Source organism: Phaethon aethereus, assembly GCF_964289735.1.
Source record: "Phaethon aethereus genome assembly, chromosome: Z".
NCBI lineage: Eukaryota > Metazoa > Chordata > Aves > Phaethontiformes > Phaethontidae > Phaethon > Phaethon aethereus.
The window spans coordinates 2,516,029-2,543,663 of NC_138577.1; the positions used below are offsets into that span (position 1 = coordinate 2,516,029).

At 41.3% G+C, this 27,635-nt stretch overlaps 1 protein-coding gene across 1 annotated transcript in view; it reads right to left on the bottom strand.

Annotated features, from left to right (window-relative positions):
* DCC (DCC netrin 1 receptor) overlaps positions 1–27,635 on the bottom strand; it is a 593,712-nt gene that overhangs the window by 74,756 nt on the left and 491,321 nt on the right. Inside the window, 3 exon segments of the mRNA XM_082013714.1 lie at positions 10,491–10,685; positions 15,715–15,825; positions 18,469–18,610. Coding sequence (XP_081869840.1) covers positions 10,491–10,685; positions 15,715–15,825; positions 18,469–18,610 — 448 coding nt within the window.

The window sequence follows — 27,635 nt, forward strand, 5'->3', positions numbered from 1 at the left end:
TTGATCAATTAAGTTAAACGTCTCAAATGCTGTAAAATTCAAGAATGCATTTTCCAAGGTTAGAGACGATGGGCTTAATATCTTCTTTGTGAATGAAAAGCACAAAATGTAAGTTTTGGAAATTGGCACACTTTTTCCATGCCAAAAGGTTTCATCCAATGTTTAAACAAAGTCAGCTAACTAACATCTTTTTTAAGCATCAGGAGTACCAGTACCTCGTGAAAATCAATTCCTTCTCTTCAGAATCTGAAAGAGCAATGTAGATTGCTGACTGAGGCATCAAAAATCTGAAACTTTTGGGCTGGGAAAATTCCCACCTGAATGTTAAAACCCCTCTTCAGACAAAAACATTTGTTTGGAGAGTGAATATAGAGAACAGTAGAAACTTGGATTCACATCCGCAGTATGTCACAAGCTTCTCAAGAAATGATGGACAAGTTACCGTTTTTTGTGTGTCTCCAGTCCATATGGTATTAACTTTTTTTTTCTATTTCTTTTAGTCTTTTGCTTATAAGCTTTTTGAAGTAGAGTCTTACAATATGTTTCTACGTTAACTAGACAATGAAACCCTGATTTTATCTCAAACCTCTGGGCATTACTGTAGCACAAATAATAAAGATATGTTAATACGTAGACATGCTTAAAATATTTCCTATATTTAATTAAAAATTGTCCCTGAGGAGCACAGTTCTGCCCATCTGCTTCACAGAGATGTGAGGGACGTGGGACAGAGGGGGGTCCTACACATCTACATTTCAAACAAATACAACCTAACCTGTAATTTTAAATACAATGTCACCATTGAATCTGTTACAACTGCTAAGGGCATGTTCTAGCTCTTTGGATGACAAACTAGGACTCAGCTGTCTCTGAAAAATTTGGTTAGGCGGCAATACCTGGGACTTCGCCTTACTCTGCTACAGTGTGAGCTCCAGCAGCATCCTGCAGCAACTGGATCTCCTTGTCTTCTCACAGGCTGTGTCCTTGGGCAAGACATCTCTCAGTGAATCATCCCCAGAAGTCAACATAGACCTACCCTGGAGCCGTGGAGCCTTTGGGTGGGCGCACTGTGCAGTGCAGGGAGGATGTGGCCCTGCAGTGAACCAGTGAAGGTCATGGCATCAAAACAGGTTGCTGCAGCTGGACGGCAATGATGTGCCTCACTATTCTGGGGGTGCCTGTATATTTATAGGTACTCAGGTTGATTCTGGAAACACTTAACTTTTAAAACACTAGGGAAAGTGTTTATCGGAGCAAAGAGAATTTATAATGAGGATCTGTTAAGTGCTTTTATTTTAATGTAGTTCAGGAGATGAACAGCAAATCCATATTTACAGTTGTTTTTAAGATGTCATCTCATCATACATTATGCCTGCTTGCTGATTTCTCCTGTGAGCTATGTCCTGTGTGCATTATAACAAAGTATGCAGGGCTTTTTTTTAAGCAAAGACTGTAATTTGAGCATGCTTAGAAATAGGGCTTGTCTCCTGCGGAGATGTGAACCTTTACAACTCCCGTGGTGCATTGCAAGCTCAGTGCACTCTGTGTCGGTGGGGATGCAAAACAACAAAAAAAATCCCTATGCGTATCATACATTTGTTATTGATGTTACAAATGCAACTGAACTCAAGAAAAGTAAAGTAGTGTAGCAGAAAATGAAGTGTAAGTCATATGGACAAATGAATAAAAAATGAATAGATGTGACTTGAGATGCTTCCTGACATTAGTGGAAACACCATTAATGTACCAGGAGGCTTAACTTGTGTGTGGGCAAGGTTTCTTCAGGCACTCGTACAGAAAAAATAACAATGAAGGCTGCACCATGAGGAGAGGTTTTGTTTTCCTTGGCAAAAACTAAGTCTTTCATCCAAGCAAATACGCACCTATAAGCCTGGGTCACTTAGCTGTTTTGATCTCCTTGGCATCTGCAACTGAGAGATCGCTAACACTCCGGAAGGCAAAGCACAGTGTCGTATCCATCCTTTTCCCTGAAAACTACGCCTTGTAAGACAGCATTTTGGGGGGGGGGGGGGGGGTGTTGATGAATTAATATAAAACCCAAAATATTCTTGGCTATCTGTATTATTTATATCATAATTTGGGATTATGAGTTATTCTTAGGCATTCTCTTCTTCACCAACGAAGAGCAATATTGAGCTCTTTTGTTCCATCTGTTGTAATAGTTCCTAAACATTTTGTCAGGGAAGCCTCTTTAACTATTTTTTACAGCTGGAGAATTGAGGTGTAAACAAACTAAAATGCTTTACAGAAAGTCAGCCAGAGTGAAGTGCATGAGCAGATTCCTATATAGTGGTATATGGGCAGGCTAAAATTCACTTTAACACAAGGGCACTTTTAAAATCTACACAATATCTGATTTGGGGAGTTATGCAAGATCTGTTTGTAACGTAAATAGTGCATGGATCTCAAACTGACCCTTTTCTTGTGAGTAGTTTCTCCATGCTCTGTAAGCAAAGCAAAGCCAGGAAGAAATGAAAGAAAATTGTTGCATGAGGTATTTGCAGAAATGGAAGCATTCTTTAAATGACAGTCAGTTTTCAAAGGCAAGAAAGAAAATGAACAGTCCCTGGAGTGTCAAAGTGCCTTTACTTGTTAGTGTTGTGCTTTAATGTGATCTATGAGGGAAACAGTGAGATGCATAAAATTTAACATATTTTTGTTTGATTTTCACTGCTCCATTTTGTATTAAAAATGCAAAGGGAAGAAAACAACCTAAAACTACATTAAAAAGCTTTTTTGTTCCCTTTCATGTCTTTTTTATAATCCACAACTGTCATCTGCAAAGATTAAAGAAAATGAAGAACCTTTTTTCCATCCCTTCGCAATAAAACAAAATGCTTTTTTGCCTCATCTATGCATAAGGGTCAAATTTAATCTGATCCGCAGTTAAGATGAAGGTGAATTTGATGAAACCCTTTGTATTCCTACTGGTATGTTTGTTAAAATGTAAGTTCAGATCTAAAAGTGTTATCCTCATTTCTTGTCACTTGTAATTATCTTTTTTTTTTAAAAGTTTTATTCCCTGCATAACACAGGGAACTGTAAAGTTCGACATTCGTGTAACCCAAAACTCCAGTGCATCACCTGAACAGTAACGCTTGCACCAAGGTGCGCAAAGACAAGACCACTCCAGCTGCCAATCTCTTGCCGTGCTGTATAGAGTCCCTTGCACCAGTCCGTATAGACCAGGGGAGACCATGCAGCCGCCTCCAGCATTACAAAACGATTTACCGGTGTGAGTTGTTAATAGGTTCTTATTATTCATATGGTAGCTCTAACTCTCCAAACTACTAATTAAGCAGAAATTGCTCACATCCATTAGATTTCCTCTTCGGAGCTTAAAATTTTCAGATGTGCATAGCTTCCACCTTTATGGGAGGAGTGGGAGTAACTTTGAAAAGTCTTTGCTAGGTTTTGCTGCCTATTATGCACTTTGCTTTCCTTGCTGGGCCAGGAGGATCAAAGGTTCAAGTTAAAAAGAAACATGAAAATAATATTTCAAGATGTGCACTCCAGCTTCCCAATCAAAGTCTTTCAAGAGGGTGCATACGAGTTCCTACAGTTTCAGGCAGATGAACGTAGCTTTTGTTTAGGTCACATAAAGGCAACTGTACTCAAAAACTCTTTCTAAAATTATGCCTTGTTCTTCTGTTCTCACATGCAGAAGTGGGGAGGAAGGGATGAGCTCTGAAGAAGAAAGTCCACATTTCTTTAAGACTCCGGAATTTAGTACAGCTCTCCCTTTGTATTTAGTTTGTAAATGGTTTGAATATTTCTAAAATAGTAATTTTTATCCACATTTTCTCATGGAGAGACTTAGGGCATTTTATGGAATTATTACTACGGACCTTTCCTGATCAGCTTAAAACTGAGTCTCAGGTTTCCAAATCTGCATCTCTCTGCTTTCCCTCACGTAGTGCAAACACCCTGTCACCAGCTGCAGAATTATTCTGCTGTTACTATTCAAATGTTCTTTTAGAGCATTTTTGCTGTTGGGATATCACTAACATACAGCAAAGGCAGAGGCCACCCCGTGCAGCATTAGGAGGCTGATGGTCACCCTCCAGGTCTCCTCACTCCCAGCCTACTACGCTTCTCATTTCAGCCTCCTACCTATTTCCATTATTCCAGTAAGTTATTAAAATATCCCAGAATGAGTTATCACAATATCCCAGCATGACATAATAATGTTTTTAGCATATTGGAATACACTATGGTAAAGTTACCGTGTTTCATTTTTCCAATACATTAATTAAAAATACAGCTTTATGATCTACTAAAAGTTTTATGCAAATTATTACAGCTAGTGTGGTGTTTCAGATATTTTGGGGGTTATGTTTGCATAATTGGTAAATAGAAATCTCCTTCACATACTTCTACCCTTTTCTTTTAAACTGTTATTTCATGAGTAAGCTTTAATACAAAGCTCCATGGGCATGAGCCCAGTCAGTTCATTACTACGCTTAACGCCTTCTGAGTTGGATCAGTACAGAAATCATTCCTTCTTATGCATAAAGGATCAGAATTGGCATCTGTGAATTTTCCAATATTGTTAAAACCACGATTAATCAGCCAATAACTTTGCCATTTATAGTGACAAGCAAAGAATTAAAAAATATTTAAGAAAATAAAAAAGGAAAGAAAATGAAGTGGCTCACTAGTAGTGGGTCTCCTTGTTAGAATTATTCATTTGAGTGTCAGCCAAGCACTGATTTCTCTGTCACAGAAATGGCTGAATGAGAGCAGGGGATGCTTGCTCCTGAAATTTATGAGACTGACATCAAATATCTTTCATACCCTGCAGAAAGAACATTCGACAAATTCTTCACTGACAAAGCTGAAGTCTCTGGATATTCTTATATTCTTTTGCACCTGTGGAGAGTGTCTCCAAGGCAATATGACCACTCAGTCATGAGAAAATCACTCTAATTCATTCTAGAGTACAAGTGTTACCTCTATATAGTTGTATTCAAGACAATCATCACACAGAATAAAGTTCTCCATCACTATTATGAAAGACTGAGTACTTTTCTTCAAGCTTTTGAAGCGATTTATTCAGTAGCTGAAGTGTACTACTCAGACAAGTGCTGTAACAGCTCGGGTACAGGGTGATTCAGTCCTTAAAAGTTTTGTTTGAAGGAAGTAATCAATTAAGTACCTGAAATGTGATACAAAGCTGCCACAGGACTTGCGCATATCGGTGTTACACTTGCATTATCAAGAGGAAAGGAATTAAAAAGCAGGCCACTCTGTTAGCATATAGGTCTCCATCCTTACCCTGTGGGTGATCTACTTAAGGAGACTGTCCGTCATTTCCAAGCCTTCTACTTTCAAGTAGAGTTTTAAAAGTACTTCGGATTACGAAAGTGCAGTGAAGTGTCTAATAGGATTTCTAAAGAGACCTTGATATCTGACTTCCACCCAAAACCAGTAAGTACTACACAGAAAGCACTTTTGGTCGATCATTAGCAGCAGACAGAAGGTGCAGAGATGTTTGGAATTTCATAATCACCTCTAGAACGGTGAATTCTGATGTGTAACAATGCACACCAAGGCTGTTACAACTGTGGACATCCACCGTGGTCAATGGGGAGAAAAAATCAGATGATGGGGCTGTTGAATGGGCTGAACAACCCCTGCTGTTGTCTTTTCCTGCTTGATGGACTAGAGAAAGAACATGGGCTGATATGGCTCAAACTCAGGTGAGTCAGTTAAACATCTGAAGTTGGGTAAAATACATAAGCATCTATAAAGTAGATCAGAGAGTTCATCATTAGCTCTGTCTTATCACAAAGGTTTCACCACCGAACACTGACATACCACAATCACAAGTAAAGCTACCGTCTTCTCTACAACCTGGCCACAGAGAAGATAAACAGTCCTAAGCTTAAAGCATGGGCTACATTTTGTTTCTGACTCTGCCTCAGTTTTGGTTTATGATACTAGGAAGTCATTTAGGATTAGATTTTATAGAATTTAGCATTAAAATGAAAAATCACAACAAATTACTGTATTTCCAGACATGTCTAACAGTTGTACCCAACCATCCATATTTGTAGGATGTCCATGCAGGTGGCCAACAATGACCCACGGCTGCACAAACAACTTGGGGAAGGAGGAACAAAACCCACACAAATATCAGCATGAGGAACTGCAGCGTTACATATCCAAAAAGCAGGAATTGCTACAGCAACCCTATCACACATCTGTGTCAGGAACCGCCAGACAAAGGGGGATCACAAAGGCAGGAATTTCCAGGGCAACCGTATCACGGATGCGGGAAGGGAATAAAGCCAGTGAGCCAGCCCGGGGGCTGTTAGCTTCAGCTTTCAATACTGTGGTGTGTTGACCTGGGCTGGGTGCCAGGTGCCCACCAAAGCCACTCTGTCACTGCCCTCCTCAGCTGGGAGAGAAAAGCTTGTGGGTCGAGATCAGGACAGGGAGACATCGCTCACCAATTACTGTCACTTGGGGAAATTAATTTAACTTATTACCAATCAAATCAGAGTAGGATAATGAGAAATAAAAACTAAATCTTCAAACCCCTTCCCCCCACCCCTCCCTTCTTCCCGGGCACAACTTCACTCCCGATTCTCTCCCTCCTCCCCCCGAGCGGCGCAGGGGGTCGGGGAATGGGGGCTGTGGTCAGTTCATCACACCTGGTCTCTGCTGCTCCTTCCTCCTCAGGGGGAGGACTCCTCACCCTCTGCCCTGCTCCAGCCTGGGGTCCCTCCCGTGGGAGACAGTCCTCCACGGACTTCTCCAGCGTGAGTCCTTCCCACGGGCTGCAGTTCTTCACGAGCTGCTCCAGCCTGGGCCCCCCACGGGTGCCGTCCTTCAGGAACAGGCTGCTCCAGCCTGGGCACCCCACGGGTGCCGTCCTTCAGGAACAGGCTGCTCCAGCCTGGCCCCTGCGGGGTCCCAGGTCCTGCCAGCAAACCCGCTCCAGCCGGGGCTCCTCTCTCTCCCCACGGGGCCACAGGCCCTGCCAGGAGCCGGCCCCAGTGCGGGCTGCCTTGCGGTCACGGCCTCCTTCGGGCATCCCCCTGCTCCGGCGTGGGGCCCTCCCCGGGTGCAGATCTGCTCCCCCGTGGAGCTCCATGGCCGCAGGGGCACAGCCGGCCTCCCCGGGGGCTTCCCCGGGGGCTGCCGGGGACCCTCTGCTCCGGCACCTGGAGCCTTCCTGCCCCGAGCTGGGGGCTGCAGGGCTGCTCCCCTCACACCTTCTCACTCCTCTCTCCGGCTGCAGTTGCTGTGTGCCCCTTTTTTTTTCCCCTTTCTTAACTCTGTTCCCCCGGAGGCGCTGCCCCCGTCGCTGACGGGCTCGGCCGGGTCCGTCCTGGAGCCGCTGGCACTGGCCCTGTCGCACACAGGAGAAGCCGCCCCAGCAGCCCCCGTGCTACCAAACGCCTGCCGTGCGAACCCAGTACAAGTGCGTCCCTCTTCTCAATCTCTCAACTGTAAGGTCTTTGGAAAGACGTCCAGGAGGTGCTTTTGTGCAGGTGTGAACAGAAAAAAAAAAAGTTGTTCCCAGGAAAAAGATCAGGCACGTGTGTATGCAGACACATGCGCGTGTGTATGTACCAGGGCGCTTCGCATCCCCGTTCAGCTCGGCACGGCACCAGTTTTAACAGAGGAGTTCTTCACTGTCATTTCTAGCAGGACTACAACACGGGTTTCTAGCAGCAAAATAATGCCTGATGTGGACCTGGATTATTGGGTTTGGGCATCTGTGTTCAAAAAACGGTGACTGTAAGTGAGGGTCAGGCAGGATTTCTGAAAGGCAGCTGCTGTCAAACAAATCTGATTGCTCTTTAATGAAAGTATCTACCACTCCAGAATCTAAATGATACGTAGGTTTGCAGCGTGTTTCAACATGGCGTACAAAGAAACAATAAAATGAAGCACTGCAGTGAACGTCGGGAAACTGCGAAAACCCAATTTTTCAGCGACAGACATCACAGACAGGATCGAGGCGAAGTGAGGTGACCTCTCCACAGTCCCTCTCTAACGAGACAAAGGAGAGCTGGGGAGCCAAGAGGAAGCAAATGCTGAAAGCCACAAGGATCAAAAGGGATGAGGTCTTTGGAGAGGAGAGAAAAACTCACTGAAGTTCATAATTTATTTAAGTATCAGACTTCATTGTCGCTTTTGCACAGTACGTTTAAGATAACGTACACCCCTCGTGCACAGGTTTCATAGGAAATTTTACAACAGGTGGGATGAGTCCACATAAATATTTTTTCCCCTGATTTCTGCCAGCAGCACATTTTGATTCAGAACCTTATTGAAAACAGTATTTTTATTAGTAAAAGAATTCCGTCTCATCATTTTGTGTAATTTTCTTGTAATGGTTTCTAATAAAGTGGGTGAATAATGTACGAAGTGTTGGCAACTGTTCTAATTTTTTAAAAGCTTTCTCTGGGCCCTTGGTCACATCTCTCTGGGGTTCGTTTTCTGTGGATATTTAAATGATGGAATTTAATTAGTGCAATTATTCATGGAAATTGATTTTCAAAGTCGTATATATGAATGTTCAGAGAGGTCGAATTTAAAATGTGCACGTCAGGATTTGTGACCAAAGTGCTTGTGTCCTTATTCAGTTAGAGACCAGGTGCATGCGGCTTATCTGGACAGTGACAATTAAGTTACACTGCTCACATTTTGAATATTTTCAATCAAACAAAAAAATGTACAACAGAAAGATACTTTCCATTTGAATAATTAATGACTTTCATGAAACCTCAGTCTGTTGGAGGTTGTTCAGCAAAAAACCATAACCCTGATTTCAGTGACTGAATTATTTATAGCTAAACATTTGATATGCTCAACAGTTTCTTGACATCTTCTAAACATCTGAGTGTTAGTTCTGTAATTAAAGTACATTAGTGAAACACCCTCCGTGACTTGCTGGACTTTGTATGTGCTTCTCCCTGCCGGCAAGAATATAGAAGAACCCCTTTAATCCACAGAAACAGTTCTAATAGCTGAAGTACACCATCAGCTTTCCACAAATACCGACTGCAGTTATCCTATGAGCAGGCTTTCATATCTGCAAGTTGTGGCTAGCATATCTTCCTGATGGTAGAGGCTATCAGAGCAAATATATCCATTGGTCACTTGAAACATGAAGGAAAACAAACACTAAAGCTTCACAACACCCAAGACAATTCTCCAGTTGTTAATCAAGACACTTTTAGTGAGAGCTGACCATACGGAATTTTATAAAATTGAGCTGTGTAGGCATCTCCTCCTTAGCTTTTGCCAAAGTCAAAGCACATTGGCTTAGATAACTCTGTCCATATAATTTTCTTTTCTAGTACTTCTGGGTCAACAGTGGTAAAAGACTCAACTGAAAACTCATTAAAAATATGAAACAACTTAAAATAGGCTTGGGAGACTTTAAATCCCTTTAGGAATGAAAAAAATACTTAGCATTTACTCCTGACCACTACTTATTAGACACATACATTTATTAGTTATTACTTTTATCTCTATATTCCACAAAATTTCTTCCATAGTTCAGTCAGATCTCTCTCCATTTTGCGTAATAACTTCACACTTGCACAAAACGTTACAAATCTGCCTTCTTCTGTAGAACCCACTGAATATTTGGAGTGTTTAGGCATGACTCCTTGCAAATACATCCATCATGAAATATACATCTGGATGTAGAGAGGCAGTTTGATGAAGTAACACTAAAAACGGTTTATTCTGCTCTCCAGCTTTCCCCAAGGAAACAGCAAAAAGGTTGGACGATGCAGTTTCATGGTGCTATGAAACACAGATTCCAAAGAAAACTGTCCCCAGATATCAGAGTTTTGGTCCAACAGAACTAAGATAACTAGTCTAGCTGTGCACCCCTAATTCTTCCCAGATTACTAAGCAGAAGACTTACCATTTTTACCTGGAATAAAAGTGCTAAAGAAGAAATGACACGGAAACCACTAAACTTTTTGACTTCCTTTAAACGTTGATCTGTTTTCCCAGCGCTAGGAGAATGGTCTGTCACCACTGGAAGGATCCTGGTCCCTATGTACCATGCTGAGAGTTCAGATGAAGTGTCACGGCGGCTGTGCCATGAATAATGAATAACCACCTCTTTCTCGGCACCATTTTGACAGACACAAAATAGGAGATTTGCAATTGCCATTAAATTCAAACATGGGGGGGCCAGCCCAGGGAATAACATCTTTAGGTCCAGCTCTCTGCACAAGTGGGAGTCAGGAGCTCACGACTTAATAGGATCTACTGAATAAAATGAGGATTTGATCAAGGAGATTTGACATGTTTGAGAGTATTCGGTGTTTTGAAGGTAAGACCACATGTAAAATGGAATGCAGAAACAGTCTAAGAAAGCAACATAAAAAGGGAGCACCAATGATAGCTTGAAAATAAACCTACAAAAATAGCATAATCTCAGAGAAACCTCTTTTCATGAAATGAAATGAATGAAAACAATTACTTACCCAAATTTTCAATGGAATAATAACGCTGTTTACTGTCCACCCTCACTGTCTCAGCATACGGACTGCCTACACCATAGCCGATGATGTACCCACGGACAACAATGTTCGGGTTCAGTGGTGGAGTCCAACTCATGACGATACTTGTTGTCAAGGGCCTGACATGAAGAGAGCTTGGCTGGTCAGGAACCTGAGATTCTGAGATTCAAAAAGGAAAAAAAAAAAAGTATCAACTAATATTCTACTGATTCAATTTTACTATTTGTAAGATCTGAGCTTAGATTAAAATATTTGTACAAAAAAACAAACCAGGTGCCCCAGAGCCACATGCAGAGCTTACATGCAATTTCTTTCCTGAGCTACATCCTTCCCTTCCAAGGGAAACGATATACCTCATCCTGTTTTAAACAGAGTATCTCCTAGTGCTTTTCACCTTCAGCACAAGGGAATTTCCAGCAGGACAACTTGTCTCTTCCCTGGTCTATTTACAAGTTCAGCAGGATCCTGACAGCTGATTGTATGAGTTGTCTTTGTGTTCACAGATTATTTAAGAAAAAGGTTTACTTTGTTAGCGATATACTAGTATATTCTGTCAATAGTCTGTCTCTTTCCCATGAAAACAAGAAGTGAATTTTAACTCTTGGACATGCATCTCTTGCTTTGAAGCTGCTTTAAAAAATACATCAGTGTTTTGAAAACAAAATAATAGAATGAGATATTTTATTTACACGTATTCCCAGGTAAAATTCATTACTTTAAGTAGTAATTAATCACTTGGAGTCTATATGTCTTCTATTAGCCTAATTTTACTGTAAAGGTTAGATGAGTAAATGCCTTTTGTTTGAGTTTACCCAATAACTACCATATCACAAGTCTCTTCAGCGGAGCTGCACAGTAGCTTGTCTTTTTGAGAGCAGAAAGAGACAAGTTACTATTTCGCCCCAATAAAAAGGCTTGCAATATAATAGATGAAAGCTTATATGGAAGACAACAAGGACAGGGCAGAAAAAAGAGTAATAATATAAAATGATGTAAACTCCAACAAAAGACACTTCACAGTTGTGAAGCATTCCCACTGAAAACCTTGGAAAAGGTAATAAAATGAAGGATTAACACTTTTCACTAACCAGTGCCATACACGTGTCCTTGGTATTTCATGTGTTTTCAGATGAATTCTTATGAACACATTAGGGTGCTCTGAAAACCTGCTGCACCTTCAGGTTAGTCTGATTGGTACATTACCAGCCCGAAACACCCAGCAACTTTAGAAGTCCTTAGACCAGCATTCAACCCCTGAAAATTGCAAACCATGGGTCTTGTTTAAAGGTTGAAGAAAATTCACTGAAAAGTCGCTACTCACAAAAAGAAGAAACAGATTGCACCAGTAGTGCCACTGTAAATCGGGTTAGGGTGCCATTTACCCCCACTCCACTCCCAAACTTTGTTTTAATGCAGAAGCAAAAGTTACTTGAGCAGCTATTCCTGAACAGTGCTGTTTGAAAAACAAATGACAGAAGCATTTCTTACAAGCTCCAAAGATAAAATAACAGTTTAATGCCTTGAAATGAGAAGTTGGATAATGTTGTAAGACTGCAATTCCTCGAACTTCCTAAAAGTAGCAATTCTCAGGCAGCAAAGGAGATCAGAGCATTCAAAGAACCGATTGCCTTCAAATGATAATTTTTACATCTGACACAACACAGAGATTTCCATTGCAGTACAGATACCTCTAGGCAGCCATTTATAAATAAACTGAGTAAACTACTTTATTCAAACATTTCATATTCTTTATTTCAAACAATTCAAACATGCATTTCAGAGCGAAATCATGACTTCTTGTTTCAAAAAGCAAAAGGCGATTTAACTCCTTGTACCCTTCTTGTGAATTAAGTCTCTAAAATGAATCTGGGGTGAACAACATTTTTGAACATTCACATTTCATAAACACAGCTATTCTTTGAAGATGCATTTTTTTTCTTCAGCTTTCTCTATATAGCGATTTTAATTACTTTTTTATTAGCTTTACTTTCAAACACTTTCTGGAAAAAACATTTTTCTTGTTCTGAAATAGCTCTGAATTTCAGAATTTGTTGGGCATTTCACATCCCAAAGTACAAAGTTAAACGTCAGAATCAACTATTTTTTCCCCTCAAACAAACTATTTTATAGTTCTCTTTACAGTGAAGCACATTTTCAACAGTAAGGATTTCTGCCAGACATAACATACAGCCAAACATCGAATGGACCATTCAGTCTTCACATGGATTTGCTGATTTTTAGTGTCCTAGCACTCAGATATCCAGGAGTAAAACTCTTACTGAAACATGTATATTGTATTTCTGCTTTCTTTGCCAAGCCATTTCCTTGCAGTTCTAGACCAGTAAGTTTACTTTTGTTTCTCCTTGGCTTGAACATGATGCCAGAAGTACTTCTGAGAAGCAATCTTGAGATCCCATGCTCCTACATAAAGAGCCAAATGAGTTCTTCATTGTAGGTCCCAAATGAGCCAAATTTACAGTCCTCCTCTTAACTGCACCAAGGGTTTATCACTTGTTCTCAGGGCAGGAAATCTTTGGGTACGTGTAAGCAAATGCTGTGCTCAGACACACGAGCTGGGGATGTCAGCCAGCCCCACAGACCAGCATCTGGCACACGGGAGGAGAACTCCTCAGTAGATCTGCCTATGAAACCAGATTTCTTGGTGCTGCATTTCTTACCCTCTTCCCTTACAAACAATTAGGTTCCCAGGAAAGGGAAGCTAAAGTTTTGTGTCGCTGCCTGGTGTGACATCTCCTCCCGGGATGCCGCGTCTGCTCACACTTGCCTCCGAGTCCTTCGCTCTGTTTCTACGTGATGCCTTCAGCACTCACGTCTTCCACCCAGAGAATACTGCGCTTAGTGGTGCTTAAAGGTCCCTAATTCCACTGTCAAGCTTCAAAAATGCTTTACATTTGGGTCACTTTAGCAATTTTCTTAGACATTCAAAGAGGTATGTTTTACAAAGTCAGGGTAGTTTTTATTCATCCTATTTTGTTCACCTATTTCCCTAATCACTTTTCAGTATAAATTACAATGTGATAGTAGTCTAGGTTCTCATGCTCTTTGAGCACTAATTTAGAGCTGAAGCTAAACTATATCACTATCTAATATGTATAACAGCTTCCATCTGTTCAACGCAGTAATCGGAAACCAAGCATCCCAAACCCACTTTCGTGCAGGATACCTTTCCTAAGTTGATCAGACATTCTCTTGCATCCTTGCTCAAATTACTTAAAACAGACCCTTTGGGGAAAGCACGGCTTTAAATTTCTATTTTTTGCTTTTTAAAGCACAACATTTGAAGCTTAAAATAAATATTTAAAACCTTTCCAGCTGTCAGTAAAGGCACGTGAGCTTTCTAGGGAACCTTGAAGACGCAGCTATGTTTGGATTTCTAATCACTTTAACAAAACACACTAATTAAACTGAATATCCATTGGGAGTAGACGCTGTTCTCCAGGATACTGTTCGTCTTCGTGTTGCTGATGCCAACCAGGCTCCCAGTGAAAGCAAGAGAAACTGCATTAGCCATAGCAGCAGAGAGGGAACTGCACCCACCAGCCTGTGCTCCAGCCCTTCCCTGGTTAGCTGACACTTGCAGGACTCTGCATAGCTACAAGTAATACGTAATTTTTTCCCCAGGGTTTATCAGAGCATTTGTATCTAGTATGCAACACGGTGCATTCCCAGCATCAGGCTGCTGCAGCTTCACGAGGATAATTCATCACTACTGCAAATGCAAATGCATGTAAATACAATACACGAACAAAATGGCTTTGCTTGAATGTACTTGCATGCATCTTCTTCAATCGTGCGTCGCCTGTGATTACTCGATTAACATCTTTGCATGCATACATGTATTTGGGCATAAAAACTTCAAAGGAACGTATTGTGTACTAAATGCAAATCAAAACGAATGTGCTCAAATGTGTTACTTTCTTTTTGCATACTGCGGTGTGTTCAGAATTTATCTTTTACTTTCACCAGTGACAAGTCAGCTTTTACACCTTAAAAACTTCTTAGTCAGTGCATCACTTCTCAGACTGCTGTCTAGCCAAAGCATAATTAGAAAGATATCATCATGCACCGCGGCATGTTGTGATCTGTTGGTGTATTTACACCGTGTCTAGAAGCATCATCTCTTCTTTAAAACCTTGATGAGAAACCACAGGTACTGGTTCTCCCATTTTGCCTGCCATGCACTGCAGTCGCTCCCGGTCTGCTGGAAAATTGCATTTGGAATAGGGAAAGGCAGAAATTCTTCAATTTGCAAGGGTTGATTTTGAGATCATAAGGAAATCCTGCCAGTCAAAAGAAAGGCAACATCAAGTACTATGGTGCATTTACACTGATTATTTATTTATTCTTTCATCCAGTTTGCCTTTGATCCTTTTTAGGTGACTTATTTTGTTTTAAAAATCATAGCAATTTTCATCAGTTTCCTTTTATTTTCTATTCATCTCCTTTCTACTGCATATATGCTTCTTATGGATTGTCTGTAGTTTTGCTGTGACTTCCATCTGTCAGGTTCTTTGTTCCATTTGATTTGCACTCTGTTAATTTTTTTAGGTAGACTTTTTCATTACTCTCCTTTATTCCTTTACTACTTCAAATATTCCAGCCATTTTACCTAACCCTTTCATTTCAGTGTTTTTCTTCCTTTTGTGTCAGCATCTGCACTGATTTATACAGCCCGCAGTTTTCAGGTATCTGCATCCCGTCATCTTTCACTAATTATTCAGCTTTGTTGCCAACCTGCATTTCTAACATCTACAAATAAAGGCTGGGAAAACGGATTTGACCTATGTGAATATTTTCTTAGTGAGTTGTTAGGATTGTTGGTAGCATTTTCATTGTTTTGTTGATTGATTACATTTTGTCATTTATGAAGTTAGAGATTCCCTTCCCTATTATTGCAAATGGCTGTGACGCTCAGGAGCTACTTTCTGGCATAGAATTATTTTAACAAAGGCTTCTGACCCCTTTGTCCTGCTGACAAGACAGAAACACAACACAAGGCATACGGGATCCAGGAGTATAAGAAAACATCTGTCGGTGGGTGTTTAGAACCTGGGCATCTCACCCTAACCTCGGCCCGGGTGGCTACTGCAGTGACACCCAGTGACACCCCTTGGCTCCACGCTAGAAGGTTTTTGGAGACAACAGCTTTTAAAAGAGATGCATTTACCGTCAAGATCGTTCTCGGGTGTTTCCACGGTGTACCAGTCCGAGGGGGGCCCTGTCCCATTCACTGTCATGGCAGCCACCTGGAAACTGTACTGGCTTCCTTTCTCAAGTCCTGTTTAAAAAAAAAAAAAAGGGGGCAAATAAAAATCATACAGAAAGAAGATGGAAAAAACAAATTAATGACAATACCAGAGTTTGCAATAGGCTTTGAGTAAAATGACATGTCTAGTAACAGTCCATTGGATTTGCCAGATGCAAGGAAATACACAGAGATGCATATATATAAAAAAATATATATGCAAACATACAGAAATGGGTTCCCCCAGCACACCACAGCCCCACGCAGCACCTTGCTGCCCAGCTGGCAGATTGCGCTGTACGGCACACACACACGTGGGCACGTCATGTGGGCAGCGTCCCTCCGAGCAAGCGCCTGCGCGGCCGAAGCAGAACAGCTCTGGGGGGAGGTCGTTATGCATGTGGGAAACGAGATTTTTGATCAAAAGAAAAGGCTTCAAAAATTGAACGAGGGCTGCACCGGCCTAGGACTAGCTCGAGAAGTAATTTCCATCGTTTGTGCTTGTACGTACAAAATTAATGGAAGTCCAATTAGCAGAAAAATAAAGAATTGTTTTACGTAACTAAGCCATTAATTGCACACTTAACAAAAACAGCTTACTGCTTTTAACATGCAGGGAATGGCAGGTACACTCTCCTTATGCAGAAAAAATATGCTAAGAAAGAGTGTTTTGCTTTCTGGTGCTCTTGATTAACTTCAGAGCACACAGTTCAGGGAAAAAAATGTAAAGTCTTGCCCATATTATGAAATAAGCAGGAATTCAGAAACAGCCGTTTTCCTCTGTGGCTAAAGCCATCAGAAAACAATTACTGCAGCGCTCCTGAATGTGCCACAAGTCTTCCAAGTCCCTGAGGTGGGGATATATGCTTATCTTTCCGTTCAGTCTATACTGACCACAAAGCACACAAAAAACTGGTTTCATTTAATTGCAAACATTCTCCGGAGAAGAACGCTCATAATGAAAAAGAGTAGTTTAACATTTAGTTTATATGGAAGCCTACTCTAAAATTGATAGCGGCTATTTAAAAACCTGCATTGTAACTCTTAAACTCCTCTGCTATTGCAGATGTTCTTATTATCCTGTAAAGCACTTGCTTACCAAATAGGATTGTAGCAAAGATCTGAAGTGCCTATCAGTTAATATTTAAAATGTCCATTTACAAGAGCCACATAGCTCGGTCTCCAGCAATCACAATATACGCATGCAGAAAGTAATAAGGAAATCTGGAAATTTTTCTTAATTGCTTTCTAAAACACATATTCCCAAGCTCTGTAAAACAAAGCACTTCACTCCGGGCTGCATGGAGGCATCGGCAGCCAGGGCAGGCAGGAGGGCTGGGGCTGCCTGCAGCCCACTGTCCCAGCAGGACTCCTGCAGCTCTTCAAGCCCGGAATAATTCATGTGAAAGAAAGAGTTTGCTCAGGACGTGGGGATCTACCGCAATAGAGATTAATCTGCTCTGCTCTCACAGGGATGGGACCTGCAGGGATGGTGGCAGCGGGGCTACGGAGGTACGTGCCTTCACGCTGGCACTTTGCCACATCGCTATGTTTTCTTCTCCAAGCCATAAAAGCAGCAGCAACTTAAACATCTGAGTGGCCTTCATCATTATTTCTACTTTATCTGCCAGAAAATAGATCCTTTCCAACTTGTCTAACACACTTAACATGCCATCTCCCACCAGAAAGTCCTTGTTTGCTATGCAGCCATTAGTTATGTTGCCTTCACAAGAGGCCCTGTGGGGACTTTGATCAAGAGCCTAGGTTAGATGACCAAGTTGAGATTTGAGTATTTAAGGTCTTCCTCATAAAACTGTTCTACTTTTGCTTTTATTTAATTTTAATGAAATATGAAATGAAATTTGCTTTTCCTTCCAAAACAGAAAATGATAGCTTATTCTGAAGTTCAGAATTACTTCTGATTCTCACAAATTACACTTTGCATGTAAAAGTAAACATAAAGTAGGTAATTTGAGGTGAAACATAAAATCATGGAATAGTTTGGGTTGGAAGTGACCTTGAAAGGCCATCTAGTCCAACTCCCCTGCCATGAGCAGGGACATCTTCAACTGGATTCGGTGATGAAATCATGGTTATACTGAATTTAGGGGCAACAGTGCCACTGACTTTGACAAAGTTTAATCTTCTCTCTTGATGCATTGCTGCTTTCTCAGTTCTGCCTTGGGCATAATGTAAGAACCCAAGTGAAATTCATTTTCACCTACCAGAATTCACTGTTACCCTTACAATACTCATCTGGTTACTTTCATTCATGGCAATTATAGTTTTGCTATGTTGAACTTTTTATTTTGTGAGGAGATATTTTCCATTGAAAATCTCAGAGAAGAAACTAAGGAAATCAATATTTTTGCACCCACGAGAAAATAGGAGATGTTGACCAAGTGCTCTAAAAAAACATTTGAGGCTTAAGATATTGAATACAAGAAATTTGGGTTCAAATTAATTAATGATAAAATCTAGGAGACAATCATATGATAAAAGGAGTAAGGAAAAAATTGGTTTAAAAAATACCACCATAAAGACTGTCTTTGTACAACACAATAAATGCTACCTGCCAGCAATGAAATCAACGTTCCCTTGAAGTGAAAGTATATTTTATTCCCAAAGCATTTAATTCATCAAAACCCTGCAAGGCTGTACCATGTGAACACTGACCTGTGAACAAGTACCAGAGGTTGTTTGGCTCCAGTGTTTCAATCTCACCCCTGCGGGTAGTCTTTCTATGTCGGATTTTATAGCCCGTAATAAATCCATTTTGAGTACCTGGTGGTGGAGGCAACCAGCTAACTTTGATGCTCTGAAAAAGAAAAGATATTATTGTTTGGTTGTTTTTTTTTTCCCAAAGAAATGACAGAAATAAAGCACATAAAATGAATGGAAAAAAAAAAAACCTCACGAAAAAGGCTATGTTTTTCCAGTAACAACATGTATTCAACTAAGTTGTTATTTTGAGAAGAAAACCAAATCAAATCTAAAGAGATTCACACTGGCATAAAGAAAACTACATTCTCTAGCAGTAGCTGGCTATATAGGCAATGGATTTATATAGTAAATTTTCTCCCTTTTCTGAATTTTTTCATTTCAACGGGCCATTAGAATACCTGTGGTACTAGAAATACCAGCTCTGGGGTTGAGTAGACTGCAACTCATTTCGCTTGTCAGCCCAAAGTGCCAAAGCACTTCCTTTTGACTGTAGGATACAAATATCAACCTGAGCAGTTCTAACAATTCTGTGCCATTTTAATTCCACAGACATTCACAGAGACGTTACTGCACCCTCGTTAAATCAATGTAAAGAGAGTTGAAACGTCTTGGGAATAAACTTACTGCCAATCCCAACGCGTAAGAGAATTTTCGCTGAGCCATTGACCAGAGTCAGCAGCAATGCAATTAAACAAGACCAACCGCTTATTTTTTTCTAGATGTTGCTTGTTAGGTTGTATGAGGGATCTTATCTCAGCCCAATAGCCCAAACTGAAACCATCCCTTCCTGACGGCTCCCAACACATCCCTACACAGCCAGACACCTGCCTCTGCCACCTCTCTGCTTAGAAAAAGGTCTGAAGGAACTTTGTCACTGTGACATAGAAGCCGGCGCATGTACTTGGACATTCCTGTCACCTTCTCTTGTACCTCTTCTTCCTTACCCTGTTTGGTGGAGGGTGCACGGCAGGTTTGTGCAGTGCTGCAGTGATCCTTTTCTTTTCAACCCTGTTCATCTTCCAATAAAACCCAACACTCAGTGCTGCTTTCACCACAGCAGACCACTCTGCTTCCTGACTTTAAACACCAAGATCTCCTTCCTGAGCAGCAGCAGCTAGTTCAGGGCACAGCAGCAGGTACACATGTTTTCGCTGCACCACTTCATATTTAAACACGGAATTTAGTTTACTCTTTTATCTCCCAGTCACTCAGCGCTGTAACGATTTTTAGCAGCCAGCTTTCACTTTTGCTACACTAAATTGCTAACCCTTGTTTCCTCACTCTCCATCATGTGCCCCAGCCAGTGTGAACCCCAGCACGCATCGCTGGGCGACACCACCGCTGGCGCTCCCCGGCTGAATCAAGCCAACACCTTCTCCGTCCTTTGTTCTCTATCGCATCAGATGTTTATCACAAAGGGATCATTTTCCTTACGCTGCTGCAACTTCATTTCTTCAGGAGCCTTTTGTGAAGGATCTTATCAGAAGGCTTTAGGAAATCCAAGCCAATGATATCAACTGGATCTCCTTGCCCATGTGCTCAATGATTCCTTCAAAGGACTTTAATAGGCATGTGAAGCAGGACCTTCCTCCACAAAAGCTGTATTGATCCCTCCTCATCATATCGTGTTCATCCATATGTCTATTCATTCTATTCTTTATTACAGTTTCTATCAATTTGCCCAGGAAAAACCACCAGATTTACTGGGCTGGACTGATAAGAGAGCTGAAACTGTACATCAACATTGCCCTGCTAAAACAATCTGAGCACCGAGCTGTTCCTTGCAAGTCTCCAATCCTTTGAGTGTTTTTACTCAGCATGATATAAGGTATTCAGAGTATTAAGGGTTTCTCACGGAGCGAGGCCTCACAATTGCACAACTGTATCTATTCTATGTCTTACAGCACTGTATTACAAATTTTTAGACAAAGAAAACTGAACCACATCACAGTAGATAGTTTTTGACCAAATACAATTTATTACCATTATTGAGTTGTTTAGTCCCTGCATAAATATGTTATAGCACATATCAAATTAATTATTGCAATAGAAAAATCAATTTTGCACATATACTGCCCAGTGATTTATTGTTACAATCAATTATACATTTCAAAATCAATACTTCAGGTTTTCATTGCTGGGTGAAATAATGCTGAGGTTTTTGCATTAGGGCAGAACAAACTCCATTTTTCAAAGTGGAGAGTGATTGTTTTAAAAACAGATTTGGTCACTTTGCATATCGAAATTGCCTACATATAAAATGCTTATGGGAGAATGCAAATACCCAGAGAGAAGCTTTAAAACATATTTCTGTTCACAGTTTTGAGGATGTCTACAGGTTACTCGTTACTTGATACTGGTGTACTCCCAACTCTTCCGATCTCTGCACAATGTTGAGCCACACTCTCATCATGGGGACCTCAGAATCTGTGTATATTCCAGCCCAGCTCGGAGAAGACACTTCGACTGCCCCATTTCCCAGGCAGAGAAGAAAGTAGAGCATTTGGATACTTTCTCAGAGGAGGGGAAGAAAGAACAACTCCGTCTTTCCCCTGCCCCTTCCAAGAGCAACACATATAGCTCTTCTGAAATTCCAGCTGTCCCCATTCAGAGCAAAAAAAAATGTGTAGAAGAAACAACAAAGTGGAGGGGCAGGAATGCTTTCAAGGACCTGTTGCACAGCTCATGCAGGTAGATGGTTACAGGAATAATTTGTGGATTCAAAAATTCCACCAGAAGGGACAAATCACACTGGTCTCTCAGTTTGGAAAGTGCAGTAACACTAACTGTTATCCAAAAGTGCCCCTTATAGAAAATTTAGAACTGAATCAGCTGATAGAAACCACAAGTGAATTTTGAAAGAAAACCCGTAATTTGGAAGACATTCTAACAGCCCAGACTTTTCAGTGGATCTTCGGGTGGTCCACCATAATTTCCAAACCACAGGCTCCAATTTGTCCAATTATTTCAAACAAAAAAGATTGCTGAGCTGAGGCTAAAACAGCTAGGAAGCCCCAAGACAATCTGTGGCCCTCTAGGAGAGGTAGCAGTAGTGTCCGTCATGCTTGTTCAGAAGAAGGGTTCTCTAGGCCAGTGTCCACCCAAACAAAGAAAAGAGTTTCTTGCAAATGGAATGATACTCAAGCACAGATCTGACATTGGGGTGGTTTAACCCCTCAATGGGGCCAGTCAGCCATCATTTAACAGACCTATAGATGGTATAATCATTTTGGAACTGGTGCAGGAGTGGCTCCAGTCTCTCTTAAGCCATTTCATCATAAAGTTGTATGAGCCTGGGGTGCTCTGTGTGGGACCCTGACCATGTAGCATGGGTCCTTTCTGAGTCGAGAAAACTCTGAAGGCTCACAAAGGAAGGGCACGATGGCATAAAGGCCACAAGTGTCCAAGCATGTTCTCGGAGCATGTCCGAGCACACACTCAAACACAGCAGAGGACAAAGCCTGTTGCACGCATGCATAGTACTACATGTGTACAATAACTTCTGAGATCTATACATTCATATTCTTTAGGGATATAAGGAACTATTGCAGTCATATTATTTCTAGTCTGAACTTGACACTAATTTGATTTAAAAAAAAAAAAACAAACAAGAGTTCCAACAGAAGCATCGAAGCACTTGGAGCTGCGACACCTGCAAGCGCTGAGCAGTTTTTATGAGACCTCAGTATCCCTTCCTCTGCCTTGAAGTCAACAGTGACTGCATCTCCCTGCACAGCAGGTCTTACAGAAGCAACGGGTTTGATCTAACGCTCAAGGTAGAATAAATAAGATCTTCCTTATGATTACAGGAAAAAGCAGGTTCTTTACGGATCTACCTAAAGCTGTCACCATAATGGTAAGAGTTCACTTTCACCTCAACTTGGTCTCCATGGACACCGCAACGATGCTTTTTATCAACAGTACTTAACGTGTGACTCTTTGCTCCAGGAAAATCAATGATTAAGGTTCTGACAGGCTTCTTGTCCTTTCTTCTGCTTAAGAGAGAGCAGTAATGACTAGTGCTCCAATGCCTCAGGCTTTATGCGAGAGGTAACCAACAGAAAGAAAATATTTCCTTTCTGTTACACCAGGATTCCTAAGGAGACCATAAAATGAAGCCAGCCTCAAGAGAATTTTAGGAACCTGTTAGTGCTGGTTGGAAGGCAACGTGGAAAATTATTGTAAAAGGTTGCTGGCCACCTCCATTTGCTGAAATGAACCTTCTTCAATGGGAGTGTGGTCCCTTCCTCGCACCATTAGGAAATCATCCTGGGCAGCTCAGCGTGAGCTCAGACACCCAGCATTGCCCTCGCTCAGAGCCGCGAATGCCCTGGACGTTGAAAAATAGCCCTCTGCAGCTGCAAACTACATGGCGTGATCCCTCCTGGTTCAACTGTATTTGATAACCCTTTTCAGGGAGGACAGACATTGGCCCAACAGGTCCAACCAAACCTGAGCTGAACCTTTAACACCTTTTCTGTAGTTTCCAAACCATAGCGTATTTTCATTTTTCCATTTTCACGATTATTTAGTGGAGTAAGAAAAACCTGAGATATTATCTCTACATCGACTGGAAATGTGGAGCATCAGAAATTTCATTAATCTTATCAAATCAAAATTTCTGGATGTGCAAAGACCATTTGTCAGTTTATTTTAGTCAATAATCCTCGGGACATAAATATTCATTAAGAAGTATTTGCAAACATTCATTCAGTTGTGGTAGCAGATGACTAGTACTTGCTTTATGAAGTCTATCTGCTGCACTTTGTCTCTGCATATATGCTTTTCTTCTGATTTTTTCTTTACTAAGTCCATTCTTTGTATTATATTTTTCCAATGGAAGTACAATTATCTACAATCAAACCAGCTAGATACACAAATCAAGGATTTGATACAATAGAGGTTGGAAGTGATATGCCGGACGAAGACTCCAAAAACTCATTAAGATTTTAAGTAGAGCAATCACATGCCTTAAGGGTGTGGGCTATTCTGCCTGAAAAGTGGAGCCAAACTAAACCAAACCAGGTATAACACCTGGATAGAAACAGCCAGGGCACACCATGAGCTGCCAAAGAGCACAGGGATGGGATGGGATGGGATGGGATGGGATGGGATGGGATGGGATGGGATGGGATGGGATGGGGCTCACAGAGCTCTGAGCACCGTTAAAGGGCACAGCAGGCGCTACCCAAGATCAAAGCCCACTAGAGATTTCAAATGTTTGGAAGAAATTTTGTGGGTTAAAATTTCCCATCTACCACCGATGGTGAACTACATGCTGGATGCTTGAGTTAACACAGGTTAACTCAGGTTAAAAGGCAAAGCCTGAACAACTGCAAGGTAGGGGAAGGGAAATAAATCTAGAGTAAGAGAATCTGTTGTGAATTTATGTAGATTAAGCATCTAGAACACACTCACCTCATTTGCAGAAAGTTGGAAAAAGTTCAAAAAAGGAATAACTTGATGATTCAATGCAACAACAAAATGGGCTATTACTCTTCATATACAGCCAGCAGCAAGAAACAGCGCTTTTCTCATTGCAAATATGACCCATCCACGTGCTGGGATTTGAAGCTAATTTCCTGAGTCAGACAGCAGATTTGGGAGCCAGGTGTGTTCTGTGCTCGGTGAGGGACACGAGCAATGATCTCACAGAAACACTGAACACTCCTTCTATACAGAAACTAGGAATAATCTTTAGGTACTTTCATAAAGTATTCTGAGATTTTGCAGAGCTATTTTAAATCTTACGTACTCCTACTGGCGTTTAGCTTTTATCAGTAATAGCAATGAGCACTGAAGATACCCAAGGTCTGTCAAATGCTGTAGCGACACACATTTAATATTCTGGAACACAGCAATAAAAAAACCCCAACAAAACACACCACAGCCCCTCTGAAGTATCAGTGGTTTCAACACACCCAGAGGTAAAGTGTTCTCCTTCTAAGGCTGCGAGCTGAAACAGGACTACAGGCTTGAAGAAATTGAAATTTAAATAGTAGCATAAATAAGCTGGACCTGTCAGAAGCAAGGCTTATAGCCAAATCCACAACACACTGCTCGAGACGCTGTGGCAAATAATTACAAGCCCCCAGGACACTGAATAGAAAGTTTCATGACCAGTTTGATTCATCTTTCATCCTTAAAAAAACCCTTGCGAGTTGGGTACGGACGTCAGACTGGTCACCACTGAACGCAGCGATGCATCCTGCAGAAGGGCTCCTAATGATCTGCTAAGAGCATTCAGAAGTTGTCCTGTGCCTCTGAGAACGAACCTTTCTGTGCTGCCAAAATTTGTGGGAATGTCTAACTGTGGCTTTTTTAACTGCTATTAATTAATGTTGACCTCTAATCTCCTCTGGATCAAATGCACATTCAGAGGCATTCAGGCTCTGTTTTTGCTAACAATTAAATCAAAACTACCTAAACAGCTCATAGAAAACATGTATTATATCCCAAATCAGGTACGTTTTAAAAAATAGGCAGGACTGAAGAAGGGACTTAGAAAAAGACAGTATTTAAAAAAACACACGTATAATTTAGTGCTTGAGAAAATATTAAAATCAATGTGTCATTGGTGCAATAAAATGTGCTAAGCCTAGCATAACTGCAAAATAGTAGATTTTACCAAGAAATTAAGCATCCCAAGGCAAAGTAAAGGGTGCTTAATGTACTAGTTTTTTGCTGTATGAGTTTTCTACTGAACAAGAAAATTCCCAGGGAATACTTATTCTATACTCTGCAGGTGGCACAGAAGCTTATTAGCCTATCACTATAAGGAAAGTCAAAACTACTTAGAAGTCAGATGTATGGAGCCTACAGAGATCTAGTATGATTTTTTTCTAATGAAATGAGAGAGTTTTATTTTGGAAGGCTTTAAGTCATTATTTTCAATGCTCTGGGAGAACCAGCTAAGATCCATTATTTGTTAATGGCATCTTGACCATCAACTGTTTAACATGCGTTTGTGTGCCATGTGGTTCAGGCTCCCAGCTGTGGACATGTTAGCTTAGACCCGTGTGGGGCACAAAAGTGCCATGCAAAAAGTACAGGAGGCCTAGGGCAAGGAACAAAGAAGGAGAGCATTTCACAGCATGAGCTGTGAATGCCCAAAGTCCTGCTAGAAACGTCTGAAAGCGCTGGATGAGGACTTACCACGTGCTGATCTGCAGGTTGAGGAGTCCAAGGGATAAGGTTTGGATCCATTTCCTCCAGCTAGTTCTGCTTTTTTATGACCCTTACTGAATCACTTTCCAGCAACGCGATTCCTGGACTTTGATCCCAGGCCTTTGGGCACAGCCCTGGACTGCCCTCGGGCTGCTGTGACAGACTGCTTTATTCCCTGGGCTTGCAGTAGGACCACAGCCTCGTCCTCACCCGAGAGCCTGTTTTCTCAAGCATCCAAGCCTGGCGCGGTACGCGCGTGAGCCACCGCGGAAGGTGCGTGACGCAGCAGCCGTGTTCCTCCCAGCCCCTCCTGCCGCCCTCGGACCCGCGTCCCTCCCCGCACCCCTCCACGCCCACTGCCCCACAGCAAGGGGCTCCCCTCCTACAACCAACGTGTAAGCTGCAAATTAGTTTACAAGTACGTGTTGAGACTGCTGGCAGCTGCCTTGGATACGGGCAATTTTAAAGTCCCCAAGCATGGTGTCTCATCGAACCACTTCTGTACCCCAGCCCGAGAGAAGATAAGAGTAAGAAAAAAAAATTGGGAGGATTGTTAAGGTATGAAGACCTTTTCAGCCAGTATTATCTCCTCAGAGTATTTCTTTTCTGAACTACGTCTCCAAACAGCTCTTATATTAAAATTGCATGATCAAATACCGAAACCATTTGATCACCACAGTCTTAAAAGAAAAAAAAAAAAAAGGAAAAGTAATGGGGAAAAAAACTTCAGGATAAAAATGCCTCTGGGTGTCTTCACTAACGTGAAAAGATGAAACATAACCAAATATAAGGCTCAGAATAGTCAGGAACCTTAGGCAAATATTTGGTTATGGTGGCAAAGGAACAAAACAAACAGAAAATAGTGAGGTTTGAAAATAAATAATGAAAAAAGTCATAATTTTCTCTCTCTCTGCAAACATAGAAACTTCTAAAGCACCACTGCTTCTAAGATTTTGTTATATATATTTAAAAAAGACTTGGGAAATAATCATGTACAGTGCAACTGAGTGCTTTTTAACCGGGTGACACATGGACATTTCAAAATAGTAGGCAGAGCAGCATTCTCCTCCTATGTAATGGGAACTGCTTAGACCAACATTTAAATAATTTTAATGTTTCAAAATTGGTAAGATTTCTCTCAGCTAAGTTCAGATAGGCTCTTTTTATAGCTGATGGTGAGAAAAAGGAATGTCCAAAGAAAATCACCTGACGTATTAATCTTTTTAGGATGGGTGAATCTTGTTTTCAGTTTCTTGTTTTATTAACTAAGCAGAAAGAGTGATTCCTTATTGGATTTGTAGGCATTTTCAGATATTTTAGGTAATTTTTAGACATTTCATTACACAATTAAAACTAACTTGTACTAACTTTGTAAGCACATTTGAAAACAAAACCTAAGGTTCCATTAACTTGAAATGCTCTTTATTTTTAAAGAACATCATATTCATGCAAATTTTCAAAGCTTTGACTTCTCGTTCAAAGTCGGGCTAGCAAGTTTTCATGAAGAAGAAAACCCCTGTAATAGGAAAACCCATCTACAATATATTTCCATAGCTGCAGTGATAGATTTCTTGTCGTTTTAACTCATTCTTGTGTCAATGACAGTTACTCACAATGAACGTTTGCTCTCAGCTCTCCCTCTCTCTGCTGAGGATATTTAGTTTCGAGGGACCGGGGTGTGTGGAGTCACGAACCCCTGGAAGACTGATGAGCAAACGGACATGGATGCTGCCAGCCGCATCCAGCCCGGCAGGAACCCCGTCCCTGCTCAACGGTTGCTGCGTTGCCCGTACGGCAGGCAACGTTGCCCGTAGGGCATTTGCCAACGTCAGATGTACAGAGGCAGCAAAACCACCTGCAGAGAGCTGCCTGTCAACGGGCAAAGAAACTCCTTAAAGTCATTGAACAGCCGGCAAAACCACTTCTGATCCGCAGTGCAATTTTTATTCAGA